This window comes from Lepisma saccharinum, chromosome 1, assembly GCF_977018435.1.
Source record: "Lepisma saccharinum chromosome 1, izLepSacc3.1, whole genome shotgun sequence".
Lineage (NCBI taxonomy): Eukaryota > Metazoa > Arthropoda > Insecta > Zygentoma > Lepismatidae > Lepisma > Lepisma saccharinum.
The window spans coordinates 52714691-52727091 of record NC_139229.1 but is presented as its reverse complement, the minus strand read 5'-3'; the positions used below and the strand labels follow the sequence as shown (position 1 = coordinate 52727091).

Below are 12401 nucleotides of genomic sequence, written 5' to 3'. Positions count from 1 at the left end.
AGCTATAGGCGACAAGGTAGCGATCGAAGTTTGTACTTTCATAATAACAATCGAAGAACAAACACTCAAGGGAACGCTAGTAATGGCAATAATACAGATGCACCTAGATACAACAGGAATAAAAGATTTCAAAGTCCGACCAATACAGAATTGCGAGGTGGCTCCATTAACACTAACTCAGAGATTTCAGCAAGGAACAATGGAAATTTCCGAAATGGAATGAATTGCAATGACATTAGTTTAAATCAAGAATGTTCCTCAGTAACTAATGCTACTAGTGGGAGCCCTCAGAGAACATTAAACAACTAAGGCGGGGAAATGCGCTCCAATTCGCCCTGCCAAAGGATGACCACATGGAGCTTACTTGTAATTATGATCCTTACCTTTTGCATGTTAAGTCTTGTCTCGGTGACTTTAATAGAGTTAAATATTTAGGCGTTGATAAAGAAGATGTTTTACCTGTTGCATTTTTGCTGGAGTGGTTTGATTCAGAGCCTGAGTGGACTGTTACAGATAAAGGAACTCCTACACCTTTACTTGAAGCACCAGAAATACAGGGAAGAATTTGTGACTTGTTTCTTAATTGTTTAATTGACACTGGTAGTCAATGTAATTTGTTGGATTACAAGGTTTGGATCACTCTAAGTTCTTTATTGCCAAGTATAAAGCTGGAACCAATAGAAGGAATTCAGTTGGCTTGTTTCGCTGGTGAGCAACGTATAAAAGTTGTAGGTTTTAAATATGTCATTATGCAGTTGGGAGATGAATTTTTCCACGTGGGTTTATATGTAGTTAAACAATTACATGCCGATTTGATCTTGGGAGCACCATTTTTGTGGCAGTACAAGGCTATAATTAATTATCGTATGTCTACTGTTGAACTAATTCATTCAAGTGGTAAGGAAGTATCAGCTCCTTTTGTTCCGAGTTCTACAAATAATACTTGCTCGCAAAATTCCGTAATTGAATCTTGTAAAACTTTGACATTTGAATCTTCTCATGTTAATGATTCTGCTTATCTAGCTTCTGAAGAAGATATCCATAAGAAAGTTTATGGCAACGAATATTGTGAAGCTGGAGTTGCTGATAATTTATATAATTTATTACTGAAGTATCAAGATGTGTTTTCGGACAAACCAAAGGCAGGCAAGGTGGAATCTTATGACATAGAGCTAGATACGAATGAACCTATAGTGGCATCTACGTATCCTATTCCATTCGCTAGGCGAGATGATATGGAGAAAGAATTAAAGAAATGGAAAACGTGGGGAGTAATTCATGAAAGTACTTCTCCATACCGGAACCCTCTCCACATAGTTCCAAAGGCAGGTGGATTGTGGCGTCCTGTTGTTGATTTTAGGAAGCTGAATGAACATGTAATTTCACCCATGACACAGGTTGAACCTATATCTGAACTTTTGCCTAGGTTGAAAGGCGCAAAATTCTTTTCGACGATTGACCTAACTTGTGGATATTTTCAAATACCACTGACACCTAGATCTTATAAGTTCACATCTTTCTCATATCGTGGTATTTTAATGGAATTTCATTTTTTGCCCTTTGGTATTAAGAGTGCTGTTAGTGTTTTTGTCGACAGAATGCATAAAGTGTTTGGCAATGATACCAGTTCATTTCTTATAGTGTATGTGGATGATATTCTTATATTTTCATCATCACTGGAAAGTCATTTAAAACATTTGGACTACGTGTTGAAAACTTTGAGAGAAGTAAATATGTCCATCAAATTATCGAAGTGCACATTTTGTAAAACTGAAGTGAAGTTTCTTGGTCACATAGTATCAGGTGAAACCATCGCTGTAGATCCAGAAAGAAATCTAGCAATAACTGAATATCCTACTCCAACAAATAGAAAAGCCTTAAGAAAATTTTTAGGAATGGTAAATTGGAGGAGAAAATTTGTGGATAAGTTTGCAATGATTGCGGCTCCTTTATACGATTTACTTAGAACGAATAAGAAATGGGAATGGAATGAAGCACATCTCCAGGCATTTAAACGTCTGAAGGAATTCGCTTTGTCTCCGGAGATGTTAGCTCAACCTAACTTGAACAACACTTTCCATGTAAATACTGATGGCAGTAAAATAGGAATCGGTGGAGTCTTATGGCAATATTCTGACGATGGTGAAACTTTGATTATCCAGTATGCGAGCAGAGTTTTACGAGGTTCAGAATTAACATATTCTGTGCATGAAATAGAATGTCTTGCCATCCTTTTTTCCGTGGAAAAATTTTCAATATATCTATTGGGCAGACCATTTGTAATACACTGTGACCATCAATCACTTTCTTGGTTAAATTCAGCAAGATCGTTAAATCCAAGGCTTAACAGGTGGGCTTTGAAATTGCAAAATTATGATTATACAATTCAGCATGTTAGTGGTTCTGCAAATACGGCCGCGGACGCGTTAAGTAGATATCCAATTAAGTCACAAAACAATTTGTTTCCTTCCACTTTACATGTAAACTGCACAGATATTGGTTTACTTGAAGAAGAATACTTTTTGTATTGGATGAAAGTGCAACAAAACGATGAATTATGTCAACGTATAATTTCTATGTTAGGCAAGGGTGATGACCATTTCGAAATTAAGGGAATATTTAAACTACATAAAAATATACTGTTTTATAGATCTATCAACTCGAACCATTGGAGAGTTTTTGTACCTGAAGCAGCTGTCAAGAAAGTTTTGTATGAACAACATGATTTGGCTGGCCATTTTGGGTTTTCTAAGCTTTATAAGAAGTGTTCTAAATTCTATTTCTGGCCTAAGATGAGAGGAAGTGTCAAGTCATATTTAAGTGATTGTGTAGAATGTGCAAGGACGAAACAGAAAACACAACATATTACCAAAGAGGAGCTTCACGTGATTTCTTACAAATTACATCAGTTCTTATCTTTAGACTTGATTGGTCCATTGCCATTATCTCAAGGATATCAACATATTCTGACTATTGTAGAATTAACCAGCAAATATGTTATGGCTTATCCTCTCAGGAAGGCAACAACTCGAGAAATTATCAACAGAATTAACTTAGGTTATTTCCATCATTATCCTATGTGTACAGTTATATTAACGGATAATGGATCACAATTTAAATCCGGTGAATGGGAAAATTTTTTGAAGTCAATTGGTGTAAAGCATATTCTCACTTCACCATATTCGCCTCATGCGAATCCAATTGAGAGATATAATAAAGAGATCATTCGTTTGCTTAGACTCTTTTGTAAAACCAACCACAGATCTTGGTCCAAAGTTTTAACAAATGTTATAAAATTATTAAATTACTCATATAACGAGGTTGTTGGTTTCACTCCGGCTGAAATTTTTCTACACGAGGAAGTTCGAGATAAAATAACTTCTGTTATTGACTGGCCAGAAGAGATGAACGAATTGTCTTGGACAGCTAAATATATTCAGTTAATTGAAACAACTAAACGTTCCAAAAGAAAGAAGACTCATTCAAACGCAGAAACCCCTACAATTCTTCAAGGTGATTTGGTTATGGTTAGGAATCATGCAAGAAGTTCTGCCTTGAACAAAACTATCCATAAATTTTATGACTTATATGTGGGGCCATTTTTGGTGGAGGAAGTGAAGAACAATTTCGTGAACTTGGTGTCTTTAGATGGACAACAGATAAAGTGTAGACACAATTTACAAAATATCAAACCCTTCCACTGTTCATTGGAGAAGAAACACGAGCTGTTGTTGAATGTTAACAAATAGGTTCGCAAGTTTCGAATTGATTGTCATTCTTTGAAAGATTTGTTATAGTATTAAATGTTGTTTTGAATGTTGAATATCTTAAAGTTATGTAACTGTTCGATGTGTATATTTAAGATCTTGTATCTTTTTAAGCCACCAAAGTATGATGTCTATATTTTCTTCACCCCAGGAGGGGAGGTTATTGTGACTGTCATCTTTTTATAACATTCACAATTAAGTAATATAAAAATCTTTGATAAGAAGAAAGACATTTCATTATCACTGTTACTGTTCTAACTATGTATTATGGGATATAGTGTAATATACCAATTCGTAAGTAGATTTCAGTATTTTTCTTTCTTAAAACAAATAATATATTTGTTTTAGTTGCTAATACAAAACTAACAGCAACACCAAGGAATGAAATTCTTGTCAAACGCTTGCACGAGAAAATAAATTCTAGGCACACGTTTGCCAAAGAATGAAATTCTGGGCACACTTATGTCCAAGAAATGAAATTCTAGGCACACTCTTGTCCAAGGAATGAAATTAAATCAGACTCTTGCCCAAGGAAAGAAATTCCAGGCACACTCTTGTCCAAGGAATAAAATTCTAGGCACACTCTTGCCCAAACAATGAAATTCAATCAGATTCTTGATCAAGAAAATAAATTCTAGACACTCTCGCCCAAAGAATGAAATTTTAGGCACACTCTTGCCAAGGAATGAAATTATAGGCACACTCTTGTTCAAGCAATATAATTCTATTAAGATTCTTGCCTAAAGAAAAATCTAGGCAAACTCTTTCCCAAGCAATAAAATTCTAGGCAAACTCTTTCCCAAGCAATGAAATTCTAGGCAAACTCTTTCCCAAGCAATGAAATTCTAGTCAGAGTCTTTTCCAAGCAATGAAATTCTAGTCAGACTCTTTCCCAAGAAATGAAATTCTAGTCAGACTCTTGCCCAAGGAAAGAAATTCTAGGCACACTTTTACCCAATCAAATAAATTCAAAGAACACTCTTGCCAAAACAATGAAATTCTAGTCAGACTCTTGCCCAAGCGATGAAATTCTAGTCAGGCTCTTGCCCAAGAAAATAAATTCTAGACACACTCTTGCCCACGGAATGAAATTCTAGGCACACTCTTGCCCAAGGAATGAAATTCTAGGCACACTCTTTTCCAAGCAATAATATTCAAGGCAGACTCTTTCCCAAGCAAGATGATCTCAACAAGAACATTCTAATCGACTGTATTGTCGTTTTCAAGATATTTGCAGTGGTTTCCTAGGTCCCTAAAGTACAAAGTCGAAGTCCTATGCACCACACCGAGCTGTGGACTCGCATGAGTGTTAAGGGCAAGGCCCCACACATTATCGATTCGGGAAATAGTGGATATGACATGATCAGCATCGTGCTCCGGCTACTTTTACTTCCCTCTACAGGGTCAGTTGCAAACAGGGTACGAATGAATAAGGGTGAGAGGGTACAGGGACTCGTTAGACCAGGTATCTTCAAACCGACGACCTGAAGCTAGCGAAGCTAATTTCGGTTAATATAATGTTATGTTGGTTTGTGCATGATTTATGTCTAACAAACTACGGTGGGTCCAAGTGACGGTAACTCCTGACGCTACGTAGTAAAATGTCTATATTGAATAAGGGTACTTGTATAGGATTAATTGGGGACCCATTCCTAATTCAATATGAGGTATAGTCTACAAGCAAAAAATTATACGAAGAAATACACGTCAATGAATAGAATTATTCACCATCGAAGTCATTTTATGACTTGATTACTGTGTAGTCCATAATAGGTTCCAACTCGTGAAATATCTTGTCATCATTGAAATATGGTTAATATCATTGGCGGAGATTAGGGGGGAATTGCCTCCCACACTTTTGCTAGTTTTTGCTCCCGCACTATATCCTCTTAATGCTAAGCCTTATCTTCAAAAGAAAGTGAACTGTTCTTGACCCCCAGTTATTGCACCCAGTCGTAGCTCCTGCTTAATATTACAGTAAAACCTCGTTAATCCGGACCCCGATAAGCCGGACTTCGCTTAATCCGGACAGGCAAAATACAAAAGGCAAGAAAAAAAACAGAATGGAAGGTTTTAAATGTGGCTAGAAGTCAACAAGAGAACATCCCAAGGAAAAGGCAGTCAACCACTGATGAAATTCTGTTTCCCGCAGACTTTGTACTGTATAGCGTATGTAGGCCTAGGCCTACACCATAATAAACGTGTTTTGTTTCTATAAACGGAGTTTCAATGCACTTTCTACTGTTTCTTTAGGTTATTTCAGTTAATCCGGAATTTCGTTAAACCGGATTAACCTAGGTTTTACTGTATTACAATAAGTATAAGTATTTTACTTTGTTGGTGAAATCAACTAACGATCCTTACCTTCTGTAATTGGAGAAATTCTTCTCTGTTGCAGGTTCTAACTAAATAACGACAAAAAACTTAATTTCACGAAAAATGTTGGGCAACTTCCAGACAGACAATTCGCTTTCCGTTCTAATGTATCATTCGTGCGTTTCTTTTTTGCATTTTGGATGCATACGAAATAAGAAAAACCAACAGAAAGGTCTGTCAGATTATTCCGCCGCATAGCAAACCACAACTGACTAATGCACCAAACAGCGACATAATCGTTTCCTGGTAATAAATCACGTGATAGGTTACAAACGGAAGAGAATATGTTGTTTCAGAGATACGCCGATGGTTTCGCAAATTTGCGATAATCGTATCGCGACAGCCGAGCGTTTGATAATTCCAAAACATTCGCATTCTAGTAACAAAACTACCGTTGAAACAAAAGCTAATTTGCCGACGAATTGCAAAGCTTCAGTTTTGCTTTGAACCACATTGGCATATGTTACGAAGCCACGTAATGGTTATATAGCGAACGCAGGCAGAAAGTCTGCTCCAGAAACCAATATCATCACTACGCTAAAAATGTCTTGATTCACAACGACAAAGTACACTCACCGGCAATAAAAATGGGACACCTAGACCCTGAAATACACGATTCCTTGTAAGGCGTTATGCGTGTTGCCTAACTCTACGGCTGTAGTACAAGTTTCCATTGAAAATTTGCTATTAAAAATCATACACACATACCGCCTTGCCGGGAATATAGTATTTCAGGGTAAAAAAAGGTATAGTGCTCCCCTGTGCTTAGCACCACGCCATGAAGGCGTATAGGGGGTGTGGGGGTAACGCCCCACACTTTCTTGATCCGGTCATGAGTGGGGGTGATGTGATCAGGATCACGCCCCTGACCGCCTTTAACCCCCTCGGTTTCCCCAGGTACCCATGTTATTCGACGCTGGGTGGACGCCGGGGCCCCGCTTCCAACGTTAGAAAAGTTCCCGGATTTGAACCGGCCGGGGATCGAACCCGGGACCTTGAGCATGGTAGTCAGACGCGTTACCGACTGAGCCACCGCGCCCACGTATTTCAGGGTCTAGGTGTCCCGTTTTTATTGGCGATGAGTGTACGTTAGAACATAGTTTTGTTTCTGACACAGAGGAATTTATTAATTTATGTATTTACTTACGGCTTTGTTTACGTGGCCACTTGACGATTAATTATACTTTTCATTATTTCACTGTACTATTCGGTAGGTAAGCCAAGGCCCTTCAGAGCTATTGCGCAAAGGATTATTATTATAATACAATGAAAAGAAATTAAAAGCGAGATAAAAATAAAAGCAAGACAGTTTGTATACGTAGACACACACTATTAATTAACCATCCATTTCAGTATTCATTACTTCTCTCTCTTTACTTATGAAATGAAAAATGAAAAATAAAATAAAAATTTAAGCAATAGAATTTGCGTACGTGAACACACACATACAGGTATATTGTACCTAACTTAGTTCTATATTTTTGACACTCAGTTAAAAATCGATGGAATTTCTAGTAAATGCGACTGGTGACACCTGTCGGGATTTCAATTCAAAACTAAATGCCTATCCATTAATATCATTCTGTGCCACGGAATTACAAACTGAATTCATCCACAAAGTACATATGCATCTTCTCTTTCAGAAAGAATTCAATTTAAAAAAATATGGCACGTTAACTTCAGGCATACTTCTCACTGTACTTTATTCAACAATGTACACCATTGTGTTCAGAATTACAACTGCAAAACGATAAATAGAGGCATTTGGCCATTTAGTTCTTTGCTCCTCTCAATGACTGTACAATATATTTTTTCAATAAATCCACAGTGAGAATGTGAACTTTTAACATGTTACTACAAAAATGTAACACGGAATTACATTTTATCAAAACTGAATTCATCCACATCATTCCAACATAGTGAATATGCATCTGTGTGTCAGTAAAATAAATTGAATATAGTTCATTGCTGATAGAGTGCTATGCATAAGTATTTCGAAGTAAATTGCCCATCACCATGTTTATGCTCTTTGTTTTAAGCAATGAGTGTTTAAGCTGTTGACAACCTCTGCACCACCACTTAAAATTTATTCCTTAAAAACACCTAGGATGCAAGAGAAAAGTTAATGAAAATAGCCATGTACAATTTGTACAAATCTAGACTCGTAGGTCATGATTATTATACACTTGGGGAAATACATCCACCTACAGAATGACATCAAGCATAGTAAATAATGTAACTGACAATTCAGTAACGAGAGGATGATATTTATAAAATATTGAGATCATGTAAAGTAAATGTTCATTTACGTTGATTTAGAAGGGAGATTCTATCTTTGATTTTAAAGAAGTATGTAATTACTGTCTGTTTATATTCTGCATTTTGGTAGTGATCAATTTGTAATGTCAGTTTATCGACAGGAACTAAGAATCAACACATAATATTAACGTAGGAAATGAACGTGTGGACTTATATGCTAAAGAAGCCAGTGATCTACAACACACAAATTTCAACAGATTATGGTATACAGATTTATTACCACGAGTGGAAACCAAAATCATGAATCAATGGAACGAATGGTGCAAGGAACAATTTATGGTTGTGGGTAATACATATAGATGGATAGCAGACTTTACAACTAAAGACCCATGGTTCTATTTGTACACACTCCCACGGCAGGTCATAGTTTTCATCAATAGGTTAAGGACGGGACACGTGTGCGTTCACCAGCACACTTAGCAAAAATATATATTAAAACTCAAGAAAATTGCAAATGTAACTAACTAACTAACTAACTCTCTAGCCTTCTTAAACCCGAAGGTTCATGGCTGCAGCAACACAGGCCTTCCATCTTTCCCTATCTTGAGCAAGATCTATATACTCTTTTCCATCCCTACCGATTTCCTTTAGGTCCATTTCAACGTTGTCCCTCCATCTTCGTCTTGGCCTTCCTACAGGTCTCTTACCATCAGGTTTCCCAACAAGAATCCTGTAAACTCCTCTTTCCTCTCCCATTCGTGCCACATGGCCTGCCCACCTAAGTCTTCTTGATTTAATTATTCTAATAATATCTGGACATGAATACAAATTATGCAGTTCTAAATTATGTAACCTTCTCCACTCACCTGTCTCCTCATCCCTTTTAGGTCCAAATATTTTCCTAAGGATCTTATTTTCAAATACTCTCAATTGCAAATGTGGTAATGAAAATCCTGAAGCACAACAACATTTATTCTTAGAATGTCCGATTTTCTCACATCAACGAATCGCACTCTATAAAGGTATACAACGTTTGAAAGTTTCATTTTCCATATCACTCTCTTCCCTTCTATCAGAATTATCTCCTCCCCTTATATGGCTTCTGTACGGATATGCACGAAAATGTAGGCTTGAAATATAAAATGATTTTATAACGTAACAGCGCAAGGATAAAAGTTATTTATTCATATAATCGTTTATGGTTGTGATACTGGTGAACTTGAGTGGCTATCTACCTACTTCAGAAGAAAAAGAAATCATTAAAACAATAAGAGAAACGCTGACCAAATTTATCAGGATATTGTTGACAGGGTCATGTAAAAGAAGAAGAAGTAGAAGAACCAGTGCGTGCACGAAATAATTTACATCCTTCCAAGCTGGGCAAACATACATGTAATAATGAGTTTGATAAGAATAGGTCAGCAGGCTTATTTAAAAGTCAACATTCCCAACAAGGTAGGGACATAATATAATATTATTCATAACATCATTTTCTTATAATTTTGATAGATTGAAATTTCAAAGTGCATTACGAATCAATATTGGAATCGTAAACAAGTTTCATTAGAGTACAACACTTTTCTTGTACAATGCATTCAAGAGTATATATTTTTGAATGAAATATACAATATTTTTTTGAATATGTAGCAAAAATAGTTGCTAAAGGTATTTATGTTTGAGATTTTCTATCTACCTATGTATCTTTATAATGCATATTTTCTTTGTTTAAGCTTTTATGGTTTGAACCTAGAAGAAGTGAGAGTAAGGATACATGTGAAGCTACATCGGGCGGGAAATCTCTGGCCGGACAGACATCAGCTGGCCGTGACAAATACGATGTACCAGGCTTGAGCGAAAATGTGTACAAGCTACCGGATAAAGGTATGTTCGCAAATGTAAGGCCAATTCTTAAATTCCTTAGTTAAAATCTGGAAAGGAAACATAATTTTTTAAAGAATATATGGTCAATCATAGATATTATTAATCAAGAATTGCAACTCGAACGTAATTTCAAGTACATTTATAAGTATAATTGAAGTTAAGTTATACTATAAACCAAAATTTAAAGCTATATCTGTAGAACTGGAACCTCAAATCTTTGCTGAATACGTAATAATTATGGAACTACAACCACAACTGATCTTGGGAGAGTCAGAGAGGATCAATCACATACGAGTTAATCCGAAAACACATTTGCAGTGTAGTTGTAACATTTACAACTCGAATGTGGAAATCACAAAAGATGGGTTGTATAAAACAGTTACAAATCACTTATTGTTGATATTATACTAAAATAAGATCCTTCTGTAAAACATATCAATAAAAATAATGCACATGAACTATTCGATGAGTGACAGTATTATACTATAATATGAAAACATAATTGTGCGTCCAATATGTATATTCACTTATCATTTTATTATAACAATATCTAACACAGAAGCTTCATACTAACTGAGATATCAATTTTTTCCATATATATATATATATATATATATATATATATATCTTGATTTTGTCTCATAGTTACTTTCGTTAGCCTACAAACCCCGCGAATTGTATTTGTTTTGGCACATGTATACACCGTTGACTGGCTATGATTTATATCTACGTAGATGAAACTGTTTTCGAAATTAACCAAATGCATTTACTTGAGATTTTTTTGGTAACCACAAACAAAACTGCTTGGCAACCTTTATTAAATTTGATTATTTGACTAAATTACTCAGTAATTAAACAGTGATCACAAATACTAAAAAAATAGAAGCTGATGAATCAAAGCTTGTTTGCCCGCACCTATACTTTTGGGTATTCCAAGTCAACTTTTCTCTGTTTATAAGAATATATTTATTTAAAAAATGAACCAGGATTTTTAAAAAATATCATAACAATCTTACAAGTGTTACACGAAACCTTGCCTGCCTAACCTACTCACATTTCAATTTCACGTGAAAAGTGAAATGCTAAAGTGAGTATGCTAGGCATGTTGGGTTTGATATTCTTAGATTTTTAATGACGTGATATATCAACCGGCAGGTCTTACTCTAACGATTGTTGGTGGGTGAAACGACATGCATAGCCTAATAAATCTCCTTTACCATAAAAAAATCATAATGCAACATGAGTGTTAATAAAATCAAGAACACATTAGCATGTATGGTTTCATGTAAAGTAAACATAACTTTGAAACTCAATTAATAAATTCCCTTCAAACAAAATGAGTACGGTGTCCTTATTTACACCAAATAAAAATACAAGATACAATATTTGAGTCATACTATTTAGATAATGCGCAATATATTATTTCATATTATTGGTAATATTTTATCTTGAGTTTTAATTACAAGTTTAAAATCATAATTTACAGAAATAAGGCCAGGAGTGTCAAAGGATGGAGAATACAAGAACGTCGAGTACTTCTGCTATCACTCTATGTCTGCTTTTGAAGCTGAAGTGGAACTAAAAGAGTACAGACTGCCCCAACCTTCCACCAAGAAGAAGATGAACTAATAATTATATACTTATGTTGGGTAGAGAATGTTTTACAATTTCTATATGAAGGCAATAACTATAATAACGAAATAATAAATATATAGACACACTTACGTCGTTTTATACTATAGGCCTATATATTTTCATTGTTATTAATTTGTTACTTCTAGTGTGGATACATTGGGAGCCATATTTTTTGCCATCATGGCCCACATAAAAAAATATGAGTGAATTTAAATAGATCTAAAAAAACACGATAATGTAAATTACAATATCAAATACATGTACAAATAATACTAATTTAAAGGTGTATAGGTAAATGTAAAGGAAAATCTACCCATGGTTATGGTTATAATAACTTGACGACCTCTGTGGCGGAGTGGTTAGCACAGAGTTTTCTTTGTGGGAAATTTCATTAAATTCCATCGTATCATCACTCGTCACGCAGAATTATCAATACATTTGAACGCTCTAAGAAGTAACTGCAGCATAAAAATAATAATAATA

General features: G+C 35.4%; 2 protein-coding genes across 9 annotated transcripts in view; one reads left to right on the top strand and one right to left on the bottom strand.

The window, feature by feature from the left end:
- The window catches only part of brp (ELKS/RAB6-interacting/CAST family member bruchpilot), a 681904-nt gene that overhangs the window by 249390 nt on the left and 420113 nt on the right, over positions 1-12401 (bottom strand). The gene's annotated exons all lie outside the window — the stretch shown is intronic.
- On the top strand, positions 9760-11997 carry LOC145995227 (uncharacterized). Its single transcript, XM_083131795.1, has 3 exons — positions 9760-9857; positions 10133-10283; positions 11770-11997. The coding sequence occupies exons 1-3, from the start codon at positions 9801-9803 to the stop codon at positions 11910-11912; spliced, it is 351 nt and encodes a 116-aa protein (XP_082987921.1). The 5' UTR covers positions 9760-9800; the 3' UTR covers positions 11913-11997.